The sequence below is a fragment of the Pristis pectinata genome, chromosome 6, assembly GCF_009764475.1.
Source record: "Pristis pectinata isolate sPriPec2 chromosome 6, sPriPec2.1.pri, whole genome shotgun sequence".
In the NCBI taxonomy this organism is placed as follows: domain Eukaryota; kingdom Metazoa; phylum Chordata; class Chondrichthyes; order Rhinopristiformes; family Pristidae; genus Pristis; species Pristis pectinata.
The window spans coordinates 96,021,302-96,036,861 of record NC_067410.1 but is presented as its reverse complement, the minus strand read 5'-3'; the positions used below and the strand labels follow the sequence as shown (position 1 = coordinate 96,036,861).

Genomic DNA, 15,560 nt, shown 5'->3' with positions numbered 1-15,560 from the left:
ATAGTTGGCATATCTGTGGGAGTCTGTGGGCTTACACCAGATATCAGTAACTAACCTACTCTCTGAGAAGTTGAGGCAGGAAAGAGTCAGAAATGGGCTATGTGGAATTAAGAGCTGGGTAGAAATTGGAAGCAAGAGTGACGAAACTTCCAAGTTCTATTGAGAGTCATCAATGTCTCACAGAAAGAGGTGAGCTTGGGGCCTGACTTGAACTGAAACAGGCACACTTTCATGTATCCTACCAAGGGACTGGAGTAGCTAGGGCTCATGTAAGTTCCCATAGCTACAACTTTAATCTGGAGAAAATGAATGGAATTGAAGGAGAAATTGCTCAGTGTGAAAGTAAATTCAGCCAAGGACAGGAGAGAAATGGTAGAAGAGGACTGGTTGAGTCTCTGTTCAAGGAAGAATCGAACATAGAGGGTTCTGGTGTGGGATGGAAGTGTAAGGGGACTGAAGGTCCATGATGAAAGTGAGCCAGCTGGGTCCAGGAAAGAGGAGACTGTCAAAGTGGTGGAGAGGTTCACAGACATACTGTACATGGAAAGAAGCTAGACCAAGGAAGAAAGAATAAAGTTAGGTTAGAAGAAATACATCCTGTGGGACAAGGACAGACTGAAATGATGGGGTCACCAGGACAATCCTACTTGTGGATCTTGGGGAGGAGTTACAAATGGACAATGCACCGTGGGGAGACTGAGAATCTGGAGGCTACAGAGGAAAGGTCTCCAGAGGAAATGAGATCTGTGACTGTCTGGGAGATAATGGCTTGATGTTCAGTGGCAGGGTGATAGTCCAGAGGGAGGTATGAGAAGGTGTCAGGGAGCCCCAGTACTGCTCTTATCATGTTATTTTACAATGTTGCCCAATACGTACCCAACAAGGTACTTTTAATGGATATTTTTCAACAATCCTCCATTTTTCCATCAGCAAGTGTCCACGGCTATAACAGAATTCTCAGTGAGATTGTCGATTAGCAACCCATGCTTTTATGAATTGGCAAATTCAGTTTGTAAGTAATCTGTTTGTGGTAGGGAGAGTAAGAAAATAGATGTTAATTACTGCAGTCAACTCTGCAAGAATTTTAGGTTAGAAGGGGTGAGTCTACTGGCTATAAAACAGGCAAAGACATGATCCTTTGGCAGAGACATAATCCTGGAGTTCACAGTGGAACTAAGAAGCTTATTTAAAGGCTATTGCAAATAACTTGGATCTCTGAAAGCTGTAATAAGGTGCTTTTATGTTACTGCTTGGATCCCAGGAGAGTCATACACAAATGATTTATTTTGCAAACTGCCATTGTTCTTATGGGAGGCCAATATCTAAATCGAAGCTTGCACATTGCATCATAACATAGGCAAAAAAGAAATGACTTTTTGATTCTCCTTAATTATTACCATTCTGCAGAGTTCCCACTAACCACAATTTCCTTTCCTGCCACCTATGCAGTAGAAATATAGGCCCAGGACCCCTGAAGCACAGCACAAACAATTGGTTCTGCACTATTGTACAGATATATTTTAACTGGTTGATTCCTAAGATGTCATCGTGCATTAATGTGTTTGCCCTGACATATGTCTTCACCCAGGGGTGGGATCCATAGAATCCAAAAACAGTCCACCAGAACAACAGAATTCTCAGTGAAATTATTAATTAACAGCCTATGCTTTATGAATGGGCAAATTCAGTGTTAAAGGAATGAACAAGATTGCAACAAGAGGGATTATAGTATTCCATGTGGTTTACTGTCCTGCATGCTAACCAGTTTCTGGGTTGCTTTTGGATTACTCAACAGACTCTGGAATTCTGGCCAAACTGGGAGTTGTGTGCCCAATCAATCACAATGTAAATCTACTGGTTAATTGTGTGTGTGTGTGTGTGTGTGTGTGTGTGTGTGTGTGTGTGTGTGTGTGTGTGTGTGTGTGTGTGTGTGTGTGTGTGTGTGTGTGTGTGTGTGTGTGTGTGTGTGTGTGTGCATGCGTGCATTACAAATACATGTTTTTTATCCATGATATGTTTATAATAATGGATAAATAAGGGCCAGATCTTCCTGGACCCTGCTCCACAGTCCCCACCCTCCTTTCACTTGGGATGGAAACAGAAGGCAATTCCAGTGCCCTCTGAACCCAGGGTGAAAGTCTGGAGCTCTGGCCGCCTCTGATATTGCTTGCCAAGGCCCCACCCCTAGATCGTCCCTGACAGACTTTGACAGAAGCCAAAGCTGCAGGCAGAGCTTTGCCTCCTACCGAAGATCTGAATCTTTTTAGCAGTTTTTAAATGCCTTGATATTCATTAAGAGCATATTAAAACATTTAGAGATCACTAACATTAAAAAAGTAATTTAAAAATCTATTCCACAGGCTGAAAATCCCCACTAAAATCAACGCATTTCAGACCCTATTACAGGTCTGACTTGGGTTTGGATTGGAGCTGGTCCCCCAGCATAATGTGGAGAGTCCCATCAAGACTGTGCTCCATCGCTGGGATCCCGTGAGTGGCATCTGTCACTCAATAATTTCTGCATTTGAGGCATGTACCCAGGTCTGGTGTTCACTTCCATGTGAATGGTTGAACTCCAAGAGTTCCAACACAGTTGAGAACATTTTCCTATTTTGTATGTCTACCTATATGTCACGAGTCCTCAAAGTGACATGAACATAATGCATAAATATTTTATGCATTTGTGTATCTTCAAAACTCACCTTAACATATTTTTGAAAATATTCCTGTGCATCTTTATGTGCAAATATCTTAATGTCTCCATATATGTCTAATATATGTGCTTTTGTATCCATTTGAATATGTATATGTACCCTGAATTAATGTCGATATTATTTAAAGCAAATATGAAACCTTTGCTGGGTGACAGAGTGACTTGTTTAGATATATGTACAGGTATAAGTGTACTCTGTTTATATTTCATACATTTTTAAATAATTTACTGCAGCAATTATATTGACAGAAGAATATAAATTGGAAGATATTTCTGCCCATAAACATGTGTTTGCCCGAAAGGTGAACCGCAGTTTGAAATTGCAATATCTATGCAATTGTGAATGAATGCTTTTGTTATGTACAATGCATGCTTTAGTTTTGAGTCCGAGTGCCTGTGCAAGTGAAAGTGAGAATGTTTGCCTCATTCTCTGTTGTTGTACCTGCACCTGGTAACAGTTAGTGTGATTTTAATGAATGCTAGGAATACTGAGCTGGAGCATAAATTCTCTAAAGTATATTGTGTCCTTTGTATTCTTTTAAATGAGAGGTAGTGTAAGGATTTCTTGAGTAAAATCCAAACATGTGTCTGCAATCATATCTAGACTGTTTTATCTATTTGTGTTTTTTTGAAAACCCAGGTTACACAGCTACAGAATGATAGCTGATTAATGAATAAAAAGTTATGGTGTTAGTGCCTTGATAGATAGTTTAGCTGTAAATAAATGTGGCGGGAACTGACATTTATATAGCTGAAAGAAAACTAGAGCCAACAGAAGGGAATGGAGGAATCAAAGAACAGAAACACCTGGAAAATAAGTCTTCAGGTGTCTTCGAATTACAATTATACTAAGGCTCGCTGGCATAGGTACTGCAATTTTAAACTATAGTTCACCTGCAGGAAAACCATGGATACCTGGATACAATAACTTATATATTTTCAATGTTCTATCAATATAATTTCTGCATTGTTTATATTAAACATGTGTAGAAAGTAAATTGATTTGCAGCTTTTCTATGAAAGGGATGGATGTTTTGACTATAAAGGTAGGTTGGAGAAGCCAGGGTCGTTCTTAGAGCACAGAATGTTGAGAGAAAATTTAATAGATGTGTACATGATCATGACTGGCTTAGAAAGGGTAATCAGAGAGAAACTGTTCCAGTGGACTATGGTTCAAAGATCAAGGGACACAGATTTAAAAATCTGTGCAAAAGTCGCAAGGGGAGCATGAGGAGAAATCTTTTGTTTACTCAGAGAATAATTTTAATTTGGAATTCACTGCCTATAGGAGAGATGGAAACAGAATCAATCAGAGCTTTTGGAAAGATGCAAGATGATAATGGAGCCCTCCTTGTGGGCCACACAATTCTATGATTCTGTGTTCATTTTTACAACAGATGACTGATTCACTCACTCTCTCATCTCAGTAATTTCTCCCCATAACTCCCATTGTAAAATATTGCAGCAAGACTATGCTCCTGATTTCACTCAAAGGGGACTGAGCTGTTACTTGTAGCCATAGAATTACACAGCACGGAAACAGGCCCTTTAGCCCAACTCGTCCATGCTGACCACAGTGCCAACCTAAGTTAGTCCCAGAGTACTTGCTTAAGTCATATGATGGCTGACATTGCTAAATCAGTCTAGTGGGTTGGAAGTTCTTCAGAAAGATCAGAGTTATTAAATAAAACAGCAGGAATATCAACATCAGAAAATGAAAAAGGGAGATTAATATTTAACATGATCTATGTGAAAATCAACTTTGTGTAGATTTGAAAGACTTACTGGGATATGTTTTGGAATGTTATTTTAATTTGGGTAATATTATTTCCCTGATGTTGTAAGTAAAAATATTTTGATTTTGTTTTACCCAATTGCTGCTGGAAATTGTAATCTAAGGATAGAGAAACAAAGGACTGCAGATGCTGGAATCTAGATGAAAAAACAAGATGCTGGAGGAACTCAGCAGGTCAGGTAGCATCCATGGAGAAAAGCAGATGGTCAACGTTTCTGGTCAGGACCCTTCTTCAGGACTTCAGTTCTTCAAGAAGAAGGGTCCCGACCCAGAACGTTGACTGTCTGCTTTTCTTCACAGATGCTGCCTGACCTGCTGAGCTCCCCCAGCATCTCGTTGTAATCTAATGACAGTTGTTTAGCACAGCAAGTGACATTTAAATAGCTGACTGTTATCCTTTAGGATCACTATCATGGTAAGGCTAGTATAAAATTCAATTTTTGCAGTTAAATATTACTTTATTACAGCTTTCAAACACTGTGAATGCCGGTTTTCAGCAGGAACAAGTACAACAAATGAGTTGAATCAAAAGCATTTGATAAAGCACCAGATGAAAGATTTCTGTGGAGGCTCAAACACTGAGTATATTCAAGTCAGAGTTTAATAGATTCTTGGATATTACAGGAATCAGGGGATATGGACTTAATTCAGGAAAGTGGCAGTAAAGTAAAAGATTATCCATGATCCTACTGAATGGCAGAGCAGCCACAAGGGGCTGGATAGTCTTTTCCTGATTCTGTTTCTTAAGAACAAGAACATGCGATTATCATCTGCCCTCAAGTGGGCAGAAGTGTGAAGCTGTGACATGGTCATCTCATTTACTACAAGAGAAGAAATGTTTGGCTTCCTATTAAGGAAGGGCATGCAGTAAAGCATCCCATTGTGCATTTAGCATGAAGGAAAAAACATTATAGAGACATGAGCTGAAGTTTCAATTCATAGCCTTGGTGCTAACCTGACATTGTTGGTTGGCTAATCATAATATAAACTTCAATGGAAACGTAAGGATATACCCCAGCCCACCTGCTATGCATTAAAAGCAGAAAATACTGGAAAGACTCAGCAGGTCAGGCAGCATCTGTGGAAAGTGAAACAGTTAACCCATCAGGGTTTCAGACCTGAAACACTAACTATTTCTCTCTCCGCAAATGCTGCCTGACCTGTTGGGCCTTTCCAGCATTGTTTTATTTCAGATATCTAGCATCTGCAGTTTTTTGCTTTTCAACCTGCTGTGCCACCGAGGAAGTAGATGTGTGCCCAACCTGAGAGACCTCACAAGAGGAGAACATTCACCACATCACATCAGTGCTAGTCTTATGTTATTGTCAAATCACACACTCAAGACTTAATCATTTTTAGTAATTTTGCTCTTTAAGAAACTATTAGTATTATATTGATGGCTTCAGGTGTCACTTGTGATGATGGATTTTATGGTCCTTTTAATTTTTACATAAAAATGTTCAGCGCACTTTCCTTTTAGTTTTTTTTATATACTAATCCTCAGTCCTTTTTACTACTTAATTGCTCAGTAGAGATGATCTTTCACTTTTTGACCCTTTACATTTTTTATGCAATTATTCACATAATATGGTTTTATTCCTTCCAAGGCTTTCATCACAACCCTTGACATAATTTCCAGGAAATCTATTTTGTGCCTTTTCATGGACCTCAATATTTTTCTGAGTGGGAACAACAAAATAATGCACTATATTAATAATGCACTATGACCCAAAAATGTCTTGATCAGATTCAAAACTATATTTTACAGACTATGACATATAAAACCAGTATTCCAATTGCCACACTTTTAACCTACCAACAATCTTACTATGAAAGATCTCTATATATTTTCCCCAACATTTCTCTGAACTTGCAACATATCTGCCCATTTCCATAAACCATCTATATCAAACGTAGTTTCATGCCTTCTCGTTTACTCTGCTCTCTAACTTGGTGACATTAGTAAATCCTAGTTGTTCTATCTCCATCCTCAAATCAGTTACATCAATGGACAAAGCAGATCCCAAAACTGATTCTTGGGATGTACCACCTTCTGACTTTTGCCCAATGGTACATAATTTGCTCTTACTCTTGACTTTCTCTCTGCTAATCAGTCTTTCCATGCTATCTTAATCAGTTTAAGAAATCTCTGCTTTTGCACCTTATCAATGACTTCAATATTTCCAAATATACCACATCTCCTATCTTTCCCTTGAATAATACCTTCACTGAGATGTTCCAGTGATCAAACTGGAAGAAGAACCAAACAATGTTTGTTAAAAATATGTCCTTAATTTCACTGAACTCCCATCATCAGTCCTTGGGCACGATCATCTGTGCCATTGTGCCATTGTTGCCAAGATTCAAGGTTTGGAGTGAGGCCTCTCATCCCTTGCTATTCTTACCTTTTAGAATCAATGGTAGTCATTATGAGGAGAAAAATCTCGTGACGAGTCAGAAAATTCATGAACTGGATGATGATGATGGAGAAGATGATGTGGAGCTGGAGGAAGAGGAAGGAGTCTGTAATCCAATGAGAAAACCAGCCAATGATCCAGTTGTTTGTAAGCTGGATGGAGGAAATCAAGATGGTTCTGAATATGAGGCAAGGGAGCCAGAGCAGGACAGCAAGGAATCTCCTAGCAGGTTAGTGTATACCACAAGTAGCATTAAGAACACCAAATGACCTTTAAAGTCCTGCATAAGACTGAATTTTTAAGTAGTTCCTTGGTAACTAACTAAATATCTATTGGTTGGAAGCTGGGGTAAGGATAAACAAGCCCATACATAGATACAAAAGAAACATAAGCCATAATCTAAAGCTCTCGTAATTAAATATTTTACTAGGCTGTTGATTTTTGGTTCCCTTTCATACAGCTATCTGGAGAGTGCTCTAACTTTAGTGCACTGACTCCAGAATGCATGGGGAGATGTCAACTACAGAAACACATAGCAAATTCATTTTTGGAAACATGTAAACCCGTAAACATGTTTTACAGAGATATTATGAAGAAAGTGGATGGATTTTAATCCACTCCCCTACTGACTATCTGACTTTACACCCAAATGCAGTAATTTCATTCCCCATTAAACTTTGCTGAAAATGAGAATAGGTGAAATGTAAAGCAAGTGGTGGACTCAAAGATATACCAATGCCAACCAATTTGTAGGGTTAAAATCAGCTGCTGAACTATGACTGGAGGCTGTGAGCGGGTTTTATAAATTTGTTGTCTGTCCTGTGACACAGAAGGAGCCTCCTCTCTCCACATCCCATCAAGCCAGTTGCAGTTTTCCTTGGAAACACCAGGCTTTAATATAATGACTATTCTCATAATCGACCCAGTTTCATTCTGGAGAAAATATGGACTGCTGTGATTGTGCCAGAGTTACTTGACATTGTTTGCTTATACACATTGTACAATCTATCCTTTCCTCTATCAAGTTATAAAGCAGATGACGTGAGACTTGAAAACAAGAGCAGTCTTTCCGCCCTGGAACACATCCGGCACTTCACAGACAGCCTCAACACAAGGAAAGCTGAGGGAAGCCAGTTCGTTGAGGCCGATCTGAACACATACAGCACTACCCATCTGTCTGAGGATCTGAAGCAGCCCTTATACAGGAAATCCAAGTCACAGGTGAGACTCTTGAGGGGACTGTGTTCACTTCGTGGCACAAGGTGAATAGGTGGAGAACAACATAGTGTGCATCCTGTGTATTGAAGTGCACAGTAGAGTCATGGAGATACAGCATGGAAACAGGTCCTTCGGCCCACCAAGTCCGCATTGATCTTGACCATCCACTTACACGAATCCTACATTAATCCCATTCTCCCTACATTCTATCCCAGAGTATACCCCCACTCACTTACACAGCAGGGGCTATTTGCAGGGGCCAATTAATCTACTGAACTGCACACCATTGGGATGTGACAGGAAACCCATAAACTCCACACAGACAGCACCTGAAGTCAGGATTGAACCTGGGCCTCTGGCGCTGTGAGGCAGTGAGTCCACATGCTGCACCACTGTACCACCCAAGCTGCTCAAAATACCTAAAGTACCAGCATTCCTACAGGCCATGGACTTAACCAAATTTGGTGCTGACCAGGTGCACAGCACCTTTTGGAAAGGGCACTAACAATGACATGAGCCAATGTTAGCCCGATGGACTCCTCTCACCAATTTGGGTGTCTGTTAATTGGTAAAAGCGAATCTTCCAGCCATCCAAAGCCAAATATGGAAAACATCCTCCCCTCCTGTACTGAAGGAGTTGTACAAGCAGCAAGGATCCTTGGAGGGGCCCCAAAGTAGGCGAGTCTTGACTTGGTGTTCAACCACAATAAATATCCTATGGCAGGGATGATGCAGTCTTCAACTGATGTCCACGTGAGGCAATTTTAGCAAGAATCACAGGATAGCAATTAGCAGAGGAACTTGAGCTGATCATGCCTACTTGCTCACCAAGGTAAAAAAGTGATAATGTTCCTGCCCACCAACACCTCCCCCTCCCCTTCATCACACCCCAACTTATGGTGAAGAAGATCATGCGTCAAACTTGGGTTCTTCCCAATCTGTGTGGTTTAGTTAGTCACCAAATGATATGGGTACTGTAGTTTAGTAGTCATATAAACTGAAGTAGTATTCCAGGGGCCTGGATTAATAATCCAGAGACATTGGTTTAAATTCCAGCTCAAATTCCAGCTGGGAAATTTAAAGTCAGTTTAAAAAATAAATCTGAAGTGCAAAAAGCTGGTATTAGTAACGATGACCATGAAATGATTGTAATTATTCACCTGGTCACTACTGTCCTTGAAGGAAAGAATTCTGCTCTTATGACTTTGTCTGGTCTTCATGTGATTTCCAGCCAACCGTAATGTAGTTAACTCTTAACTGTCTGGTGAAAGAGCATAGAATGTTGATCAGTTGTCCCAAACTATCATGGAAAAATATAATTAGAATAAAATCAGATGGACCACCCGACATCATCCTCAATACTAGATTCAGATACAACAAAGGCACATCCAGACCAATCAACCTCACATTAGGAGGGCTGTCTCACAGTCCAGGCATACTCACAGAATCAGTACCTTTCAGCAAAGATCCTATATTCCTCCATTAGAATGCCTAGGATACTGGATAATTCTGGTGCAACGAGTTACACACACAAAATGAAATGCCAGTTTGCCAAAGTCATATTAGATGATATCATGCTAAATAGCAGAAGGAACGTTCTATAAACAGAACCAAGCAAGCCTGTATCCAATAGAGTTGATCAAAACTCTGCAACATCCAATTGTAAATGTTGGTAGGGTACTAAGTAACAAACAAGAGATAAGGGTTTCATAAACTCCAGCATCAATGTTGGGGAAGCAGGTGGCAAATAAGAGGCTGAATCATTTGCATTAATCCTTAGCTAGAAATATTGAGTGAATGATCCATTCTGGCCTCCACCAGAAATCTTATCCACCACAAAAACCATTCTCCAGCCAATTCAATTGATCTCACGTGGTATTCAGTGTGTTCAGCTGTTTCTTGATATGGACTCTGACAAAATCCTGGTTGTAGTGCGAAACACATGCTCCAGCAGGTACCAACGCCTCCAGCCAACTACATCTACAACACTGGCATTTACCTGACATTGTGGAAAATTGCCCAGAATGTCCTACCACAAAAACCAGAGCAAATTCAGTCTGGTCAGTTACCAGCCTGGTGACAAATTCAATCATCAACAAAAGGGTGGAAGGGGTCATTAGCAGTGTTGATCAGTAATTGCTCACTGAGTTCTGGCAGCACGTCCAGTCCTGAGATCATAGCAAGCTTGGACTAAACGTGGACAAATTTGCTGAAGTCCAGAGATAAGGTGAAAATGGATACTCTTAACCTCTGCGCTGCATTTATCTGGGTGTGGAACCTTTGTAAAAAGTGAAATGGATTGTAATCGGGGGAACTCTGCAATGGGTGAAGTTGTACATTGCACAAAGAAAGATGGTAGTGATTGTTGGTGATCAACCGTCCCAAGCCAAGGAGGAAGGTTCCTCAGATGGTCTCCTAGATCAGCAGTCCATGTCTACATGCAGCAAGACCTGGACAACAGGCTTGGAATGGTAATGTTCACACTATCCAAGAGCCAGACAATATCATTTCCAACAAAAGTGAGTCTGCACACCACACTTTGACATTCAATGGTATTATCATCAATGGACCTTTCACCAACAACAGCCTGAGGGGGCAGTCAGCATTGACTAGAAACAACCAATAACCAGTGCACAGCAGAGGCCGAGGAGTCTGCAAGTTACTTACTTACCTACTCCCAAATTCTATTCACCATTGCAAGGCATGTCAGGAATGTGATTAATTTTCTATATTTAACCAGATGAGATCAATTCCAGCAACATTCAAGGCACTCGACACGTTCCCACAAAGCTTCCCACAAACTACACCATAGAATCAAAGAGATAGAAGACAGAAACAATCCCTTTGGCCCGACAAGTCCACACTGACTTTCAACCATCCATTATAGTAATACTACCTTAATCCCATTTTACTCTCCCCACATTGTCATCATCTTCCCCAGATTCTACCACTCACCAACATACTAGGGCAATTTACAGTTGCCAATTAACCTACCAAACTGCACGCCCTTTAGAATATGGGAAGAAACCAGAGCATCCAAAGGAAACAAACGGGGTTACAGGGAGAATGTGCAAACTCCACACAGATAGCACCCGAGGTCAGGATTGAACCTAGGTCTCTGGCGCTGTGAGACAGTGGCTCTACTAATTGTGCCACCGCACCACCCTTCCACCACATTCACTCCCAACATCACTGGTGTACTGCAGTGTGTACCATTAACAAGATCCAATGCAGCAATTCACCAAAGAATATATGACAGCTAATCCCAAACCTGCTCCATGGTCCAGAGGCACAAAGTCTGAAGTCATTTGGGATTATCACCGCATGCCGTTCCTCCTTCATGTCACGTAATGCCTTGACATAGAACCATATCACTGCTTGGGATGACTGATCTCCAACAATCACTACCATCCTCCTTTGTGCAAAGTATCACTGGCTCAAGATGCTGCATCTCCCTACCATAACAGTACAGGAGTGCCTCAAGCACAGGAATTGCAGTGATTTAAAGCAGAGGGTCTCACATTCTTCTCAAGAGTGAGTAAGAATGGCCTTTCCAATGAGACCCGCAATGTGTAAATAAGTAAAAAAAAAACAGTGATTCCCTGGGGAAGTTCGTAGAACTAATTTATCAACTGAGTTAATATTTCCCATTCAGCAACCTCCAAGGTACAAGATGCGGCACTGTAGTGTAGTGGTTAGTGTAACGCTTTTACAGCACCAGCGACCCAGGTTCAATTCCGCCTGCTGTCTGCAAGGAGTTTGTACGTTCTCCCCATGTGTCTGCGTGGGTTTCCTCCTGGTGCTCCGGTTTCCTCCCACATTCCAAAAAGGCGTACAGGTTAGGAGCTGTGGGCATCCTATGTTGGCGCCAGAAGAGTGGCGACTCTTGCAGCTGCCCCCAGCACATTCTCAGTAACGCAAAAAGATGCATTTCACTGTGTGTTTCGATGTACATGTGACTAATAAATCAATATATTAAATATCTTATGAAGCCTGGACTATAGGTTTCCTTCAAAAGTGTAATGACAAGTTATGTTAATTAGATTTAGAAAGAGGGTTTCTGGTATGGTTTTCTGAAATCTGATCTCTTCGTATCCTTCTCACAGATTTATTGCTGTTGATTTGATTTGTAACTCTCAGATCTGTGACACGCCTTGGGATGTTTTACCACTTTATTTTCCATAAGTACAGGCTGCTATTGTTGTGTGCACCGACCCTAGTCAAAGGGAGGATGCTCTAGCCCTTGAATCAGCACCAACCTACAATTAGAAGGGAGATGGTTGTTGAATTGAGGAGAAAAATAACTAAATTGAAAGCATGTTTGAAGCACAAACTGTAATTATTCTTGTGTCTTAGCCCTTCTCTTGCTTTCCTTGCTAGGCATATGCCATGATGCTATCTCTGTCCGACAAGGAACCTATCCACTCCGCATCCCACAGTGCCCCCAACATGTGGCACAGTCTGCCGAGAGCTGCAACAGAGCCCAGCGCCCTGCAATCCATCAGCCATGTATGACACTTCGCAATAACCGGATGGGACCAAGTCCAGCGTCGTACATAGCATGACATTTCGTTTTTTGATTCTTTTATTTTTACCCTTTCCTTTTGTGTCTATTTATAGAGAGAGACTCCTGAGCAGAAAGCCTTAGAAATCTGCTGGGTCACCCCAATCGGAATTTTGTGACCTTAAACTGACAGTTTAAAAAAAAATGAATTGTATTTATTCTCCTAGTATTTTGTTTTGCACAGCGAAGGCAGCTGCGTTGTTATGAGGATCAATGCAACTCAAAGTAGTTCAACTAGGAACTGGGTGCTCACGTCTCAGCGGCCCAGGAGAGCGTCTTCCATTGTACTCACTGGGAGAGGGTTTGACCATTTTCAATGTATCTGAGCACTCAACTTATTGAAAACTAAATCATTTGTATAAAATTCATTTTATGGGGGAGTTTGGGCGACATTGTCTCTTCCTGTACAAATCTACTATTTGCATTATTTTTCAGTTCTTTTAAGCACAAATCAAGATGACTTTTATTGTTGTGTAATTAAAAGTCTGCTTCATAAAACAAAGACAACACTGAAGATCTCCAATCTACTTTCAAAAATAAATGTTTCTTCCCCCCTGGAAATTTTCCAAATTAACTTTAATTTTAGACAATCATTTTTATAATTTTTTTTAAAAAAACGTGTGTGCAGCACTGTGCTATTTATTTGTTCATTTAGCAATCTCACACTGTTCAGTCCACACACAAGCATACACACATACTGACAGGTGCTTTGTATCACAGGTTGAGATGTTTGATCCCGAGTCTGGGGCAGGGAGGGCGAGGGTGGGGATAGGGAGGGGAGGGATAAGGCAGTGGATATACACGAGTGCCAAATAGTGTCGGGGGAAAAAAAAACAAAAAAAAATTCAATCTTATGCGTTTTAATGAATCTGCCTAATGAATAGACTTTACTTAGTTTGTTTTGTTTAATACAATGAGCTGATTCAATTGTATAAACAGTTATGATTCCTTCATTACAGCATGATTCTCCTAATTAGACCTGTACCTGATATTTTAAGCTATTTGTCTGCTTGTGTGGTGTTTTGTTCCAGTAATCCTATTCAGTGGCAGCAGTTAAGGTATAAATGTGCCAAACTTATGTTTAAAAAATACAAAAAAACAGATTGTATTTCTTTTATTTCGCCGTTCATGGCGAGCAGATTCGTCTTTTTTTTGTTTATATCTGATTTTGAATAGCCAGCAAATTGAGGTACTTTCTCTAAATGCTTTGTACAATGTATCTGTTATGCATTTAAATAAAAATATAATGAGAGGAACAGCTAATAAAAATAAAAGCAAACCCAAGGTCTGCTTTGTGCATGTGTTCAGCCACCAAGGTCTTTGATGAGTGGTCTCCAGGCAACCTGGTTGTAGGAGTGCCGGAAATGGATGAAAATGTGCAATGTGGGCATTGCATTAGCCCAGCTTTCCCCGTTCTGCCAACTGTAGATGCTTTGTCACTTCCTGAGCCAAAGGTGGGGATGGCAGAGTGCTACTACTACCAGCATTACCACCACAAGATAGAATGCCATTCAGGAAGGAGAGTGGGCCATTTGAGTATATATGAATGTAAAAAGATTATACGACTGGAATAACAGTCCATTTAAAAATAAATTGTTGTTTATAAAGATAGGTGAAGAGAATAAGGATTTCATTTAATGATTTCCTAAATGGCATGGTGAATGCTTGGCTGCCACTCTTACTGGTTTGCACCTCAAATTACTGAAGAGGAGGCAGATATGGAATACACGTAGATGTAGGCAGACACGTGCATGTAGAGGCAAATGCAGGACACACACACTTGCACATACACAAACTGAGCCAAATGAAGGATACACACACACACATACAAGCAAGTGCAGGAAACACAAACACATGCACACAGAGGCAAATGCAGGATACACTCACATGCAACACAAATACACACACGCAAATACAGGAAACACACACACACACACACACACAGGCAAATGCAGGATACACACACACACAAGCAAATGCAGGAAACAAACACACACACAGGCAAATGCAGGATACACACACACACACACAAGCAAATGCAGGAAACACAAACACACACAGGCAAATGCAAGACACACACACACACAAGCAAATGCAGGAAACACAAACATACACACAGGCAAATGCAGGATACACACACACACACACAAGCAAATGCAGGAAACACAAACACACACACACAGACAAATGCAGGATACACACACACACACAAGCAAATGCAGGAAACAAACACACACAGGCAAATGCAAGATACACACACACACACAAGCAAATGCAGGAAACACACACACACACACACACACACAGGCAAATGCAGGATACACACACACACACACACACACAAGCAAATGCAGGAAACACACAAACTATTTAAAATGGTACCCCATTTAAACAGGCCCATGACAGCTGAGATGGAATAAAGTTTTCAAGTCTTGGAGCAGGAAGAGGTGGCCATTCACTGGCTGCTGTTCCTCCACAGTGGGCATCACCAGGTCATTGGCTGCTGTCCCAGATACACTGCAACCCCATTTCTGGCCATCAGCATGAACAGCTGCAGCAGCATTGATGAAGACAACTCATCGAGCCCCTGCCTTCTCCTCCAGAATTTTCCTACAGTGGGGAAGGAATGGGACAGCATCGGCATTCCCTGCTGAGGCTGGAGGGGAAGTATTCAGGCTGAGTCACTGTCATCTCCGTGGCTTGTCTTTTTCCACATTTCTACTTCCTGTCAATGCCACTCTGGAAGAAAGTCAGCTCAATCATTTTCACCAACCTGAATTGACGTGCTGATTCCTAACATATGTTTTACTTCAAAAATCATTTTATGATTCAATATCACTAAACCCCAAACTC

At 40.9% G+C, this 15,560-nt stretch overlaps 1 protein-coding gene across 8 annotated transcripts in view; it reads left to right on the top strand.

Moving 5' to 3' along the window:
* The window catches only part of mecom (MDS1 and EVI1 complex locus), a 358,144-nt gene extending 344,702 nt beyond the window's left edge, over nucleotides 1-13,442 (top strand). For all 8 annotated transcript variants that reach the window (XM_052018370.1, XM_052018369.1, XM_052018371.1 and 5 more), the window contains 3 exons: nucleotides 6,921-7,154; nucleotides 7,951-8,146; nucleotides 12,524-13,442. In XM_052018370.1, the coding sequence (XP_051874330.1) occupies nucleotides 6,921-7,154; nucleotides 7,951-8,146; nucleotides 12,524-12,658 (565 nt within the window). In that variant the 3' untranslated portion in view covers nucleotides 12,659-13,442. The remainder of the gene's footprint in view (nucleotides 1-6,920; nucleotides 7,155-7,950; nucleotides 8,147-12,523) is intronic.
* Nucleotides 13,443-15,560: the final 2,118 nt, after the last annotated feature.